General features: G+C 37.0%; 1 protein-coding gene across 4 annotated transcripts in view; it reads left to right on the plus strand.

Annotated features, from left to right (window-relative positions):
* Positions 1-15,688, plus strand: part of SYNE2 (spectrin repeat containing nuclear envelope protein 2) — a 314,324-nt gene that overhangs the window by 45,348 nt on the left and 253,288 nt on the right. For all 4 annotated transcript variants that reach the window (XM_043472258.1, XM_043472259.1, XM_043472261.1 and 1 more), the window contains exon 2: positions 6,456-6,584. In XM_043472258.1, the coding sequence (XP_043328193.1) occupies positions 6,506-6,584 (79 nt within the window). In that variant the 5' untranslated portion in view covers positions 6,456-6,505. The remainder of the gene's footprint in view (positions 1-6,455; positions 6,585-15,688) is intronic.

Here is a 15,688-nt window from a genome sequence, read left to right on the forward strand (position 1 = left end):
CAGAGGAGCCTGGTGGGCTACAGTTCATGGGGTTGTAAAGAATTCTAAAGCATGACTGAGCAGCTAAGCCCAGCACAATGGGATCGTGGGCAGAGGTGATGGCAAAAGAAGTGAATATATATAATATATAAAACCCAAACCACTGCCAGTACTTAAAGATCTCTCCAGGTTTTTTTGGAGACTGGTGTTATGGTAGTAGCAAAGGCAGGGAACTTTTTGCTGGGGGGATGAGGAGCTTTAAAAAATTGGATTGTGGAGTACTAGGGCAGAATTTCTAGGTTAAAATAGGTCGATGAAAATGAAAAATAATTACTTCCTGAATGCATGCTTCCTAGATCTGTGCTGATTTCACACATCAGGTTTTATAGTATTGGAGGTTTTTATCCTTAAGTTTTTTTACTCTTCATTTTTATATTGTCATTAGCTTTTAATTTTTACTGCCAATTAAGAAATGGGCTAATCTGGATAAAGTCATTTCCTGGCTTGTAGTAAGTACTGTTTATATACTGTAGTACATCTACCAGAGTAAGCACTTAGTAGATGTTAGTTACTTCTGTAGTTTTTAGTTTCATGTGCTTCACTGAAATCCAATAGGTCAAATGTGTATTATTCCCCTTCTGTAGCGGTGGACACTACAGTTCAGAGCATTTGGGACTTGGTTGGGGCTTCCCTGCTGACTCAGCTGGTAAAGAATCAGCCTGCAATGTGCGAGACGTGGGTTCGATCCCTGGGTCGGGAAGATCCCCTGGAGAAGGAAATGGTAACCTAGTATTCCAGGTATTCATGCCTGGAAAATCCTATGGACCGAGGAGCCTGGGGCCGAGGAGCCTGGGGGGCTACAGTCCATGGGGTCGCAAAGAGTCGGACACGACTGAGCGGCTTCAGCTCAGCTCCGCTCAGCTCCGTGGGTAGTTCAGCAGCAAAGTTGCTATTGGCTGGTGAGTGACACTGCTTTGTTGTGAAGTAGCAAATGAGGCAATATCATATCCAGAGAACTGCTACATGTTTGTTTTCTTTACGTGTGGTAGATAATTAAGATAATTAAGATTGATTATTCTGGCATTTTGTGCTGGTCATTAGAAAAATAGTATCTGAAAGCAGATAGAAGAGTGGACCTTAAAAATCAATGGATCTGGTAATTTATATCAATTGCTTCTGGTCAAATAAAGATGAAAAGATAAGTAATAACAGAATTAGGAAAAGTTAATGGAAAAAAGATGAAGAAACTTATTGCAAATATGTCATCAACTTTCTTCTGTGAGCTTGTAGGCAGACTGGAGTTAATAATTGCCAGTTGCTAGGACAAGCTCAATATCTTAACTGACAAAAGAGAAATCCTTTACCATTCCTAGCTGGACCATAAATAACATGGTGCAGCTGAAAGAACAGAAAAAAGAACAGGGAGGTACCCCAGGGAAAATGTTGACATTTAAACCACTCTGTTAAAGAACTACCTGCATGTACTTAACACGTCCTGCTATAGTACATACACCTTCCAATCAGATTTTGAAGATGACATAGACATCCCTTTCTCCCCATTGACAGTGCTTTTTTCAGTGCTGTTAGAAGAGCAGGGCTCATTAGCAAACTGTATAATAATGAGAAAATGAAGCCTTTTGAACTACTAAAAGGACTTTTAGCAATCCTTTCTACAAATTTCTGACAAACTCAAGAGTTTTTCTAATATCCCATTTGTGTCAAGAGAGTATTTTTCTCATTATGAAGCTATAGATACAGAGTTTTCATAGCAAATGGATTGGAGAACTGACCCTGAACTCAGTAATACCTTATTCCTCACTCATCATGTCATCAAAATAAAAGCATTTTTCTTATTGCAGCAGAAATAGGCATTCATCATTTGAAATTTTTAAAATGCAGATAAGTGAAAGGAAGAAAATATTTAATAAAAATCACTAATAATTCCATCAATTAGAAATGATTTCTATTCAGATTTCACTTTTGAGTTATAAAAATTCTAGTCATAATAATCTGAAGTAAATGCCAAGATTTCTCTTAAAAAAGGAAATGCTCTAGTGTTTTGAGGTTTTAGAGATACCGGATGCATATTAAGATATATTGCATAAGCAAACCACAGTCGTTTCAAAAGAGCTTATGCCATTTATAAAAGCACATGCATTAATTTACATGGATTTTAAAAATACAGTTTCGCGTGCTTCTACTTGATCTTTGAGTCTTTAATGCCACTACATGAATTCTTTACCTAATCTCTGGTATGTCCCTGAAGGTGATTCATTATTTTCCTTCTGAACCCTGATGTTATATAATTGTAACCTTTATTTGAAAAGGCAAAATAAGGCCATGAGGACTGCATGAGAAGAGACCGCATTTGTCTTGTAATCCCACCTATGAAGGCAGCCTTTGTGCTCTGCACGGGAAAGTCGGAAGGCAAATGACAGGATGGCCCTCAGGATTTTGACTGATAAACGCTTGTGACTCATTGAGTACCTAGTCCAGCTTCATTCCTCTTTCTGCTTTCCCTTTCTCATACTATTTCTAGCTTCTCAATTTGGATCCAGACACATCTCTCAAAGCTTTTCTTCTCTATTCTGTTCCAGTTTTTCATGAGCCCCATTTAGTAAGTATATTCCTCTATGGAGATGTTAACTGTTTCTCACCCAAAACAATTAGGCTGGAAATGTCATCATACCTTGTCTTCAGTCGGATCCTCCTGACCTCTGCAGCATGTTTTGATAAATAATTATACTAAAAAAACATTTGGATCAATAATCTAGCACTTGTACTTGATTCCATCTTCATAGTTTTGTTTTACTTTTCTCTTTTTTTTAAAAATTTTTTTGGCTGCATCCCAGCTTGCAGGATCATAGTTCCCCAACCACAGGCCCTTGTACCCCAACCCAGGCCCTTGGCAGTGAGAGCATGGAGCCTTTTTTTTGTATTTTATTTTTTTAAAATTTTTATTTATTTATTTTTTTCCATTTATTTTTATTAGTTGCAGGCTAATTACTTTACAGTATTGTAGTGGTTTTTGCCATACATTGACATGAATCAGCCATGGATTTACATGTGTTCCCCATCCTGAACCCCACTCCCACCTTCCTCCCCATCCCATCCCTCTGGGTCATCCCAGTGTACCAGCCCCGAGCACTTGTCTCATGCATCCAACCTGGACTGGGGATCTGTTTCACACTTGATAATATACATGTTTCAATGCTGTTCTCTCAGATCATCCCACCCTCGCCTTCTCCCATAGAGTCCAAAAGTCTGTTCTATACATCTGTGTCTCTTTTTCTGTCTTGCATATAGCGTTATCGTTACCATCTTTTTAAATTCCATATATATGTGTTAGTATTCTGTATTGGTGTTTATCTTTCTGGCTTACTTCACTCTTTATAATGGGCTCCAGTTTCATCCATCTCATTAGAACTGATTCAAATGTATTCTTTGTAATGGCTGAGTAATATTCCATTGTGTATATGTACCACAGCTTTCTCATCCATTTGTCTGCTGATGGGCATCTAGGTTGCTTCCATGTCCTGGCTATTATAAACAGAGCACGGAGTCTTAACCACTGGACCGCCAGGAAGTTCCCTGGTTTTACTTTTTATTTACATTTTTTAGAAACTCTAGAAAAATTCATAAAAATTGTTACATTTTATTGACTTGTTCATTAATAAATTTTCACTGTTAAAAACAGAAATGTCTGAGACAAATAGTTATTTTTAAGGTCTATACTTTCTTTTTACAAATACTATTTTTTCCTATGACTTTAAGATAGAAAACAGTGGATCCTACATGCCAGTCTAGTACAGGAACATTTTCTTGATTCTCTGGTTATCAATTTGCTGTCTGTGGTTCTGTTTTTAAGTTTTTTCTCCTACATTTGATATTTTATATTTATTTAATATTGAATGGCAATGAGTAGCTCTCAGAGACATTCTTATTAATATCCCTGTATTATCCTAATAATGCTTACAGGACTATTTGGAGTGAGATGCTGTTTTATATTAAGTACACTGCTGGTATCACATCTGTCTCCAGATTTACATGATGGGACGTGCCCTCTCCTTTGCTTCCATAGCACCTTCTACATACATTTCTTAGAAGATTTCTTTCAATATGTGTTCATTTGTCATTCTCAAAAGATTGAATTCCTTAAGAGCAGTGCATAGCATATATAAATGCTAGCTGAGTAAGTGAAAGAAGGAATTAATGAAATGTAAAGAGTTGACTCATTAGAAAAGACTCTGATGCTGGGAAAGATTGAAAGCAAAAGAAGAGAGCAGCAGAGGATGAGATGGTTAGAGAGCATCACTGACTCAATGGTCGTGAATCTAAGCAAACTCTGGGAGATGGTGAAGGGTAGGGAAGCCTGGTGTGTTGCAGTCCATGGTGTCACAAAGAGATGGACATGACTTAGCGATTGAACAACATAAAAGCTAGCTCTGTGAGGTACCAACCTGTTTTAGCTAAGAGCATGAACTCTGAAACCAAAACCACGTGGATTCAAATCTCAGCTCCATCATTTAGTACTGTATGTCCACGGACAGGGCTTCTCTGGTGGCTCAGCTGGTAAAGAATCCGCATGCAGTGTGGGAGACCTGGGTTCGATCCCTGGGTTGGGAAGGTATGTTTATGACATTTGTGCATCTCAGTTTTGTCATTTCAAATATGAGATAATTACAGTACCTAACTCATACAGTTGTGCTTAGAACAGTATCTCTATATAGTAAGTGCTGTGTGAGTGTTTGCTACTATTGCTATTGTCCTTTTATTTAATAGCCCTGGCATGGAATAGCAGGTGCCATTAGGAAATTGATTCTGGAATTCAGGTTTTCTGCTGTCATCATGAAGAAGTATTTCTTTTCACTTTGGGTTCAGGAGCTCTCGGTATGGAAAGAGGCAGTGGCAGTCTTCAGTACATCAAAAACTGAGGACATTTGTACCTTTATCAATCATCAAGCTGCACAGACTGGCCAGAACTAACAAGGAACTTTTCATTTCAATCAGCATTGTATCAACTTAGGATAGGAACAATGTTACCTCAGGGAGACTCTGATTCATCTTACTTCTGAGGATAAAGCAAATTAATTATTAATTAATAAGCATAGTTTATTTGGTAGGTAAAAATCTTTAACAACAGTGATCCATAGTAGAGATGATAAAGGAGTTTTAGATGATAAACAGAGTAGGAAGACAGGATTGAAAGATTTTTGAAGTCTGGCTCTACTGTTGGATATTTAATGATTTTTGTTCTTGTCATTTTGAAAAAGTGGCCTATTAGATATGACTGATTGTATCTAGCTCTTGGCCTCAGGTTTATTTATTTTTTAGTTCCCCTCCTCAACGTTTTATTTTGAAGAATTTCTAATATACAGCAATGTTGAAAGATTTAACAGTGAATACTCATGTATTCAACGCGAAGATTCTGCCATTATTGGTTTTCTATACTTTGTTGGTCACGTATCTGTACACTTACCCATTCCTCTTTCCATCCCTGATACATTTTGTGTTCTTGTATATTTGATTAGGTTTATTTTGATAAAAAAGTCATCATCTGAATGGGAGAAGTCAATGATTTATTCTCAGCCCCCAGGATAGTAATAGTAGCATACACATGCATGAAGCAGTACTTTTAAAAAGTTGATGGTAAGAATTACTCTTACTGGAAGGATTTCTTAAGAGTCAAAGTGGGGGTAGAGTAAGAAATGTGAGAGCAAGTGAGAGTGAAAGTCGCTCAGTGGTGTCCGACTCTTTGTGACCCCTAGACTATACAGTCCATGGAATTCTCCAGGCCAGAACACTGGAGTGGGTAGCCTTTCCCTTCTCCAAGGGATCTTCCCAACCCAGGGATCGAACCAGGTCTCCTGCATTGCAGGCATATTCTTTACCAGCTGAGCCACAAGAGAAACCCAAGAACACTGGAGAAAAATAAGGACTTGGGAAAATAATTCAATATAATAGGTAACCCATGAAAACATTCTTTTTCATACAGTATTTTTAGTTTCACTTTGCAAACTACACAGACTCAGTTGTTATTGTTTCCAGTAAATGACAACCATCATGGAGCAGAAAAGGAAGTAAGTTAAATGAAAAGTTTTAAAGAAAATCCCTATACGTGGAGGCTAATAATATAATGCAAAGACCTAAGATATCAGTCTGTGTCAGCTTTACATCCTCTGGACAACTTAAGGAATATAACTGTGTAGCTTTCCTTTTCACTGCTAGTACAGAATCCACAATGCTAGCCCTTGTGGAGTTCTGCCTGCAGCTCTGAAGGGCCTGAATAGGTCATAGGGCAAAATCTTGATTATGATTCAGAAAAGAAGGCGTAGTCACTTTGTTCCTCATAAACTAAGCAAATACTCACTAGAAAGCTGTGATTCTTTTGGAGGGTGATTTCTGGTTGCTGTGCATGTTTACTGGAAATGCAGAGCTGCAGAGTACTAATGAGCATTTATCCCTTCTATTTTTAGTTCACTTCTTTAACTGAGATGGACATGATTTAATCTCACTGAGTCAAAGGATGGCATCTAGTCCTGTTCTTCCCACCGAAGACCAACAGGTTTCCTTGGACATTGATGATCTCCATTTTTCATTGCAAGGTAATTAAGACTGGTTGGGGTAACCCCACGGCAACTATGCAAACCTCACTGTCATCTGTTCACAAATTGTACGGCTTTCTGTCTCTATTGTGGTAAAATCTATACATGTTGTTGTGTTAGTTGCTCAGTTGTGTCTGACTGTCTGTAACCTCATGGACTGTAGCCTGCCAGGCTCCTCTGTCCATAGAATTCTCTAGGCAAGAATGCTCGAGTGCATAGCCATTCCCTTGTCCAGGGGATCTTCCTGACCCAAGGATCAAACCCTGGTCTCCATTGCAGGCAGATTCTTTACTGTCTGAGCCACTAGGGAAGCCCAAAATGTATCCATATGTCTGTATTTTTCCATTTGTAGAAGCTTTAAGTATACTTCAGTATCTTTATTGCTATCTCAGCTGCTTAGGAAAATAAGGAATACCTAAAAGGAATTTGATATTTTGGTTTTTTAGTCTTCAGTGCATGTGTTTTTTTTGCAATGAAAAGTAAATAGTTAATCATAGTTCGCTTGTTATTGTTTACACTTATTTTATGTCTTTTTGTAAATCCTCTTTTAAATGTAATATGCTATTTTTATCCTAATAAAAAGAAATAACAGGAATACTAAAAGTGAATGAACTTTCAGTCACATGAATTATATATGAATTTATGTGACTACTGTGTATTTTTTAAATGCTTCTTGGCAGTCTTTGTTATGTATTTTGAAAATTCATTAGTCACTAGACTCTACCTTTGTTGCAAATCTTGGAGCTGAGTAAAGTTAGTTAGTGTAGAAAAAATAAGGCTATGGCAAGTCTTTGAAAATATTTATGTAACTCTGTGTTTTAAAGTAGTATAAAGATTATTGACAGTATTACATAACATTCTTAGAATGTTACTTAGAAGCCATAGCCACAGGTGAGTCACTTGTTTTTTTAAAATTTTTAATTTATTATTCAAAAATTGAAATATAATAGACATACAACAATGTATCAGTTTCAGGTATACAATATAACAAAATTCAGTGTTTGTTTGCCATGTGAGATAACCACCAAAATAAGTCTAATTAACATCTGTCATCATACATAGTTGCAGAATTTTGTTCTTGTGATGAGGACTTTTAAGATTTATTCTCTTAGCAACTTTTAAATATGTAAAATAGAGTATTGTTAACTATAGTTGCCTTGTTTTGCATCATATTTATTTGAATCATGTATGATAAAGGTCCCCGAAAGACTTTCCTTTGATATCTCTTTTTAATTAAAAATGTATTTTGAATGATTAGCTTCTTGACTTTAGGGGTCAGTGGCTTTTAAAAATAAACACCATATAATTTGTATAGGCTCAGAAACATAATATGTTGAGTACTTAAAGTAAGAATTTTTAAAAGCCTCAGTAAGTACATTTTTATGGTGTCATATACTCTTCATCAGTAGTTGGAATCAGTTTTCCATTTATCTGAAAAAAACCCAATGTTCTTGTTTATTTCTAATGTTTTGGTTGCATGTGAATAACAATAAATGATGTGACCTAAAATGTGTCAGGAAGATAGTGCATCAATAAATGATCAGGTAAATCCAGTTTCTTTCTTTTTCCTGAATCAATTGATCCTGGTATTTATTTATTTGTTTTTTCCTTCTGGTTTTATTGAGATATAATTGATGTACAGCACTGTATGAGTTGAGGGTGTACAGCCTAATGATTTGACTTACATACATCATGAAATGAATATCACGGGTTAGTGAACACCCATCATCTCATATAGATGCAAAATCAAAGAAATAGGAGAAATTTAGTTCTATTTGATGAGAACACTTAGAATTTACTCTCTTAACAACTTTCATATGTACCATAGAATAGTGTTAATTATATTTATCATATATATTACACCTCTGATACTTATTTATCTTAGACCATAACTAGAGTTAATTTAGTGGTCGTTTTGAAACTTACAGAAATATTTAATTACTATGCTATGTAACAGGAGCTAATATAGTGTTGAAAGTCAGTAAAACTTGAGAAACAACCAATCAAACATACAAACTCACAGGAAAAGATCAGACTTGTTACCAGATGTGGCAGTGGTGGTGGAGTTGGCTGAAAGCAGTCACAAGGTGCAGACTTCTAAAGGTAAGCCTAATTTCAAATGCTGGCTCTGACACTGACCAGTTCTTTGAACTTGGATAAGAAACTTTATCTTTGTTGAGTCTCAGTTTCCTCATATTTAGAATATGGGTGATAATGCCTGTCTTGCCCCTGTGCTTTGAGAATGAACACTACGCAGGCTTAGCACAGTGCCTGCCAGATACAGAGTAGGGACTCAGTAAATGCATCATAATTTCTCTGTATATATTGCAGTTAAAGTCTTTGTTCCAAAGGACTTTTGTCCAGGAGCACAAGGATAGCGTAGAAACTGTGTGCTGGACAGGAGAAAAATTGTAAACCAGAAGTCTGGTTTTCATTGACTTTTGTTTTGTTTTGTTTTGACATTTCTATTCAACTCCGGGAAGTAGTGGAGGTCAGAGGAGCCTGGTGCGCTGCAGTCCATGGGGTCGCAAAGAGTCGGACATGACTTAGCCACTGAACAACAACGAAAACAGTTCCATCACATGTACAATAAAGTCTAAACTTCTTGGTGTGGCTCACACATACTGTCTGCCGTGCACCCTCCCCTCTGCCCTCGTCTCCTACAAGCACCCTGTTCTCCAGCCCCACGGTCCCCTGAGGGGTTGTACCCGCACCACCCCACCCACCGTTTGTGTGCTTTTGTTAAGGTGGTTGTCGCTCCCCTGCCATCTCCTCCCACAGGAGTCCAGCTCATCCAGTCCTCCTATGTCCCTGTCCATCCCGAACTTAGCCAGACTCAGCCTCCTCCACAAGCCCCACTCTTCCTCTGGCTGAGATTTATGCTTCTCTTTTCTCCCATAGCACCTACTTTAGCACTTACAATAGTGTTCATATTATAAGTGTTATATTTAAAAATGCTTTCTTCCCCACTGCAGAGTTTTATGTAGCTTGCTCTAGCTTACACAGCACCCTTTCCTACATTATCTCATTTGATCCTCACACCCACGTTGTAAGGTAGATATTTTATCTTCCAGGTACAGGGAAGGAAACTGTGGCTCACAAAGGTGGAATTAGTCTCCCAGGGTCACATAGCTAGCGAGCAGCAGAGCTAGGTTTTGACCTGGAGGATAGCTCTCTTTCCACTGCACCACACCCACTCTGACACAGTTCAGAGAACAATCTGAAAGAAGGAATTTCCCTAACAACTTTCTTTGGAAAGTGCACATAAATCTTAGCCTATTTTAGTCAACCCATGGCAAACTTTTATTTTTACAATTTTTACAACCATCTTTCACATCCTGACTATGGATGGGCATTTTTAAGTAACATTAATCTCAGGTTCACAAATAGCTCAAAATAATTAACAAATTACTGGTGAGTGAGTGTTTCCTATAGCATGTTTTTAATAATATTTGGTTATTACAGTTTGCTTTACAATAGGAGATGGATGTGGGCTGTTTGGCAGTGGAAATGTGATATGTACTGCCAGTGTGAATGATTTACCTTCATGGTCTCTTTAGAGGAATGTGGAGCTGGGTATATTGCTCTATAGGGGGAGAGGTGGAAAGCCAATACTATAATGTAGTTGGCTTTACACGGAACAAGAGCTGCTCACATTAGCTATGTACCCTCAACTGAGGAGTTCCCGTGGCTGTAGAATGAAGGCTTAACTGTGAAATGAATGGGTTTCCCAAAGTTAAGTTCTATATTGTTATTAGCAGATTTACAATGATTCTTATGGCCTGAATTCTTTCTTGTTGAAAGAGAGAAAGAAAGCAAGGAGGAAGAGAAGAAGGAAGGAAAGAACTTGTATGTACTTCTGATGGTAACTTTGGTTTCATTGCAGGATTGTTAGCTATGTAGACAAAAAATTGATAGATAACATTATGAACATTAGTTACTTCCAAACTGCAGGCTGTTGGCAGTAGTCTTAAAAGCATTCAGCTCTGTCCACTTTGTAAGCCGACTTGTATTTCACAAAATTCACACGTGCTTAATGATCCTTAGAGTAATAGGAAAAAGATTTTATGTAAAATGAGAGGCTCAGGATGACTGCTCATAAGAAAGTTTTTTCCTCCTCATTTCAGAGCCTTTTTAAAAGGAAGAAAGAGGCCTATTTAACTAACAATGCCTGTTTTATTTTATCCAAAAACTTATTTAAGATGAGGCAATTACTGCCACACCTTGCCTGCAAATAATATGCTCAAGGAAAGATTAAAATGTCTGCATTGAAATGTGGTGAATCATTGTTGATATGCTATGAAAACGGGTATCTTATGTGTGCAGGGCCAAAAAGGCATCAGACCTAAGGAATCAGGCAGTGCCTTGCTGAAATTCATAGAGCAGGATAATAAACAAGCAACTTTGTCTTTCTCTTTGTTCATCATTTGTGTGATCTTTGAGAAAATGTCTTTATGGAGGGATTTTTAAGGGTCCTTTTTATAAAGAGAGATTTGTGTTCTCTTAGTGTAATAAGGATAACAGCATTGAAATGGTTGGATTTGGGGGAGGAACAGGAAATGTAACTTGTAAATTTGAGCAGATTAATGTAAAAAAATGGAATTTATTTTAGTTTAGTGCATTTTGTACTACTCTGGATGGTGCACATTTGAAATAAATTATATATATGAAAGTTCAAGCTATTTAAAAAGAGAAATAAATGGCTGCTATTTGCTTAACTTGAGGTTTTCAGTATAGAATTTCTTTACACCTTTCCATTGGATTTCTTACTTGGCAAAATAATAGGTGCTTCCTTCCCTTTTATCCTAAGAGGATAGTAACTACATTTTTTTTTTTTTTTTGGTCTGAAATAACATCTCTGCTAAGCTCGTCAGGTGGGAAAGTTATGTTCAGAGGATAATTCTTTGATGTATTGGGCAGATATGATTATAGAAGCAGTAAGGGGTAAAGTTGAATGATACCACCAAGTTTTCAAGTTGTATGGGATTTTCTTTGCTATTCTGTTTAATTTTGAGACCAAAGGAGGAATCCCTTCAGTAGCATTTCTGAGATGAAGATTATGGAGGGAGTTGAGTTCAAGCTCAAGAAGTTTGAGGATTATGCTTTTAGGTAGCGGGTAGCTATGGGACTTGAGAAGGAGAGGACAGGGTCCATGGTCAGAATTGTGCCTTGGGAGACTAATCTGACTTTGAGGTATGGGAAGACTTGAGAGGGATGAGAAAGTGAAGTTGGAGAAACTAACTAGAGAGTTCTACTCCATACTCTGGGGTGACCTAAATGGGAAGGAAATCTAACAAAGAGGGGATAAATGTATAGGTATGACGATTCATTTTGCTGTTTAGCAAGAAAGTAACACAACACTGTAAAGCAACTGTAGTCCAATAAAAATTAAGTAAAAAATAAAAACTTTGCAAATATCTGGGTGTTGGGTAATATTGGCTTGGATTCGAGTGACAGCAGTGAGTAGGAAGGTTTGGGACAGATAAGAAACTGTTAGGTGGACTCTGCAATTATAATATATAATATAATATAATATAATATGATGCAAATATTTACTATGGATAATAAGATGGAGTAAGATGGAGAAGAGCCAAAGTGAGAAGCTGAGCTGCTTGAAATAAAGCAGTAGCAACTAAAATGTCCAAAGACCTCCCTTTTGATTTAGTGTGTTTTCACTATTACAATAGCATCAAATAATAAGACCATTAAATACTACTTTATATCAATGTGTTTAAAATAAATTGTTGTAGATAAAAGATCCTCTTTTCAAAGAAATTCTTTCTTGAGAACTTCCTATGTCGTGGAAAGCTTAAAAGCATAACACAGGTAGAGGACCCATTTGAAAGTAAAATTAATAGTGAGTGAAACTGACACCTGGAATTTAACACAATATTTTAAATCAATTATACTTCAAAAAAAGAAAAAGTGAAATTGACTGACTAGGCTCACTCATCTTGTGATATTTTAAGTGGCAGCTGTGACAATTTTGAATTATTTTGGACAATTAATATATTCCATATTTAAGTTTTCTTTTTAACACATAAATATGATAATTTGGGGGCAATAAAAGGACACAAGAAATTTATGTACCTGGAGCACATTATTTTGTTTTGAAAAATGAGGTGGGCCCATGATACCTCATTAGAACAACAGTATTCAAATACAGAATATCATCATCCATTAGACAAAGGACTAGGAAGGAGTGTGGATTCTATTACCTTTGCACCATGTGAGGAATTAACTTTCATGCAGTCTTGCTAAAATGCTGCTGCTGCTGCTGCTAAGTCACTGCAGTCGTGTCCGACTGTGCAACCCCATAGACGGCAGCCCACCAGGCTCCCCCGTCTCTGGGATTCTCCAGGCAAGAGCACTGGCGTGGGTTGCCATTTCCTTCTCCAGTGCAGGAAAGTGAAAAGTGAAAGGAAGTCGCTCAGTCGTGTCTGACTCTTAGCTAACCCATGGACTGCAGCCTACCAGGCTCCTCCATCCATGGGATTTTCCAGGCAAGAGTACTGGAGTGGGGTGCCATTGCCTTCTCCGCTAAAATGCTGGTGGATAGTTAATCATCTGCATGAACCTGTATAAAACCACATTCAGCCAACTTACTGTCTTGTTTCAAACAGTGCTCATATGTTTTATTTAGTGCTGTTATCTTCCAGATGACATATTTTAAAATATTGAAAAGCCGTTTGTGCCTTCTGAGTAGACATTGCTTTGTAGACTGAGCAGTGAAATGTGAGTCTCTGTAGTTATTAATCTAATTTATTCATGATTTACTGAGTATCTATCTGAAGGATGGCTTTCAATTTAAATATAATTTTTAATAATATTAGAAAATATTTATGTTCATTGAGTTAGATTGCAAGCATAATTATGTGATGTAATGTTGAATTTTATTCAGTTGTTCAGTAAACACTGGATGCCAGCCATAGGTACGAGGTTAAGGCTGCAAAGATGAATAGATTAAGCACCTTCCCGAGATGTGCAGCCAAGCTTTGCTTTTGCCTATTGATGGCAGGGGAAAGTGACATCAACAAATAATACAAATAAGAACTTCACTGAAGTTTTTGCTACTGAACCCTCTGTAATTGTTTCTTATGCTGGAGTTTCCTTTTGTCTTTAGACCTCACTTGTTCTAATCAGCCATCTGAGTTCCTCTAAGTGTGTATTAAGTACCCTGCATAGGAAATCTTGTATCTTTATTGCCAGTGAAATTTCTGACATGTTTTAGGCTTTTAATAAACAACTGTGTAATGAAAAAATGAGTGGCCTTTCCAATATAAAAGTATAAATAAGGAGTTTGGGATTAATATATACTCACTACTATATATGAAAAAGATAATCAACAAAGACCTTCTGTATAGCACAGGGAACTCAGTATTCTGTAATAACCTATATGCAAAAAGAAGCTGAAAAAGGACGGATGTATGTATAGCTGAATCACTTTGCTGTGCAGCTGAAACTAAAACAATATTGTCAATCAACTATATTCCAATATAAAGTAAAAATTTAATTTAGAAGGAAAAAATATACATAAAGTACCCTGAATTTGAAAAATTGTTCTGTGTTTAGAAAACTTAGACAGGATAGAAATAGAGATTTCTTTAGAAACAAGGCAGTGAGGTGTGTATGTGATGTTTAAGGGCTCAATAGTGTTTTAGTATCGTGTTTCTCAGAGAAACTCTATTCAGCCTTATGACAGTGAGTGAATGAAGCTGTGTGAAGTCTGAGAAAGAGGAGTAGATTTAATAAAATGCTTTTGAGTAGAATTTCTGCCCTTTTGCACTCAGGTCTCCACTGTGGGATTTTGATGGAACTGATGAATGAAGAGTGAGAAATGTGCAGACAGTATTTTTGCTCCTCTAACCAAGGCAGACTGCTTCATTATTATGAATAAAAGCAAATTATCTCTGGCTTTCTTTTTTTTGCCAATTAGATGATTATTACACCCAGAGAAATTAATTAAGTTATATAGTGCTGTACTGTTCCAACAAAAAACCTTCCAGAAAATTCCTGAAATCATAATAGCTGAGGTCTTTGCTATTTTTTTTTTCTTTTTTGGAGGATTATTAACCTTCATATTGTAAAGCTTCATAATCTTAAAAATATTTCAATTAAATGAAAAACACAATAGCTCTTTAAGAAGTAGTGTTTTCGGTGAACAGTGTTTTTCAGGGAAAGGTCACTTCCCCCCCTCCACCGCCGCCCCTTAGTGGTATATACTGTTTCGTCTTCTGGGAACTTTGGTTCTGTTTTTGCCAGGAGTTTGGGGATAAGCTTACTTTATTCTGGGTCAGTTACATTTTGAAAAGTAGGGCAAGATAAATCCAGGGTCATTTAAGAGTCCTGTTAAAGTAGGTTAACAAAGATCTCATTCATTCCTTATAGAAATCAGAATCCTTTTTAATTAGTCCCATGGGAGATACAAGATTTTTCTGAGCATTTGTGTATGCCTGTGTGTTGTGAGGGGGTGCACTTATTCGGAGCTTGAAGTAGTATGTTAGAAAAAATAAAACTCAAAATGATTTTCCCTTAGGAAATGGTAAAGTTTGAAATAAATACGAGAGATTAATTTACAACCATTTAGTGGTTTTAGTGTGTGATTTTATACTCTAAAAATCAGAGGTCACTGTAAATGTGCCTTTTCAAGGGATTACTTCCCTCATCTGGTTTCATCATTGGTGATTATAATTCTTCCAAACGGTTACATTTTTCTAGAACGTTCAGCAGAGAAACTTGGTAAAAGCTAACTGATGTTTGTTGTTCTCAGTATGTATGGGAGATGAAGATGACTGATAGCCACCAGGTATTTTTAGAGTCATTTAAAAATGGTAGATAAAGGCTGTGAATGATTTATTAGGGAGATGCAGTGAATGACGTTCTCAATGTGTGTATCTTTACAGGAGAGGTATAAGAGTCTGGGTGAATAATCTCTCCTGGTCAGTCTCTCTTGGTCATTGATGGTCTATGAAGTGACACGTGTTGAATGAGCATGGGTAGAAAAGGGACAAGAGTAGCTGCACACACTTGCTGTCTGCCTCTGGGCTGGGGCAGCACCCTCAGGGTCTGCTTTGGTTGTTTTAGCCTTTGCTATGCAGAGGACT

This window comes from Cervus canadensis, chromosome 6, assembly GCF_019320065.1.
Source record: "Cervus canadensis isolate Bull #8, Minnesota chromosome 6, ASM1932006v1, whole genome shotgun sequence".
NCBI classification, from domain to species: Eukaryota; Metazoa; Chordata; class Mammalia; order Artiodactyla; family Cervidae; genus Cervus; species Cervus canadensis.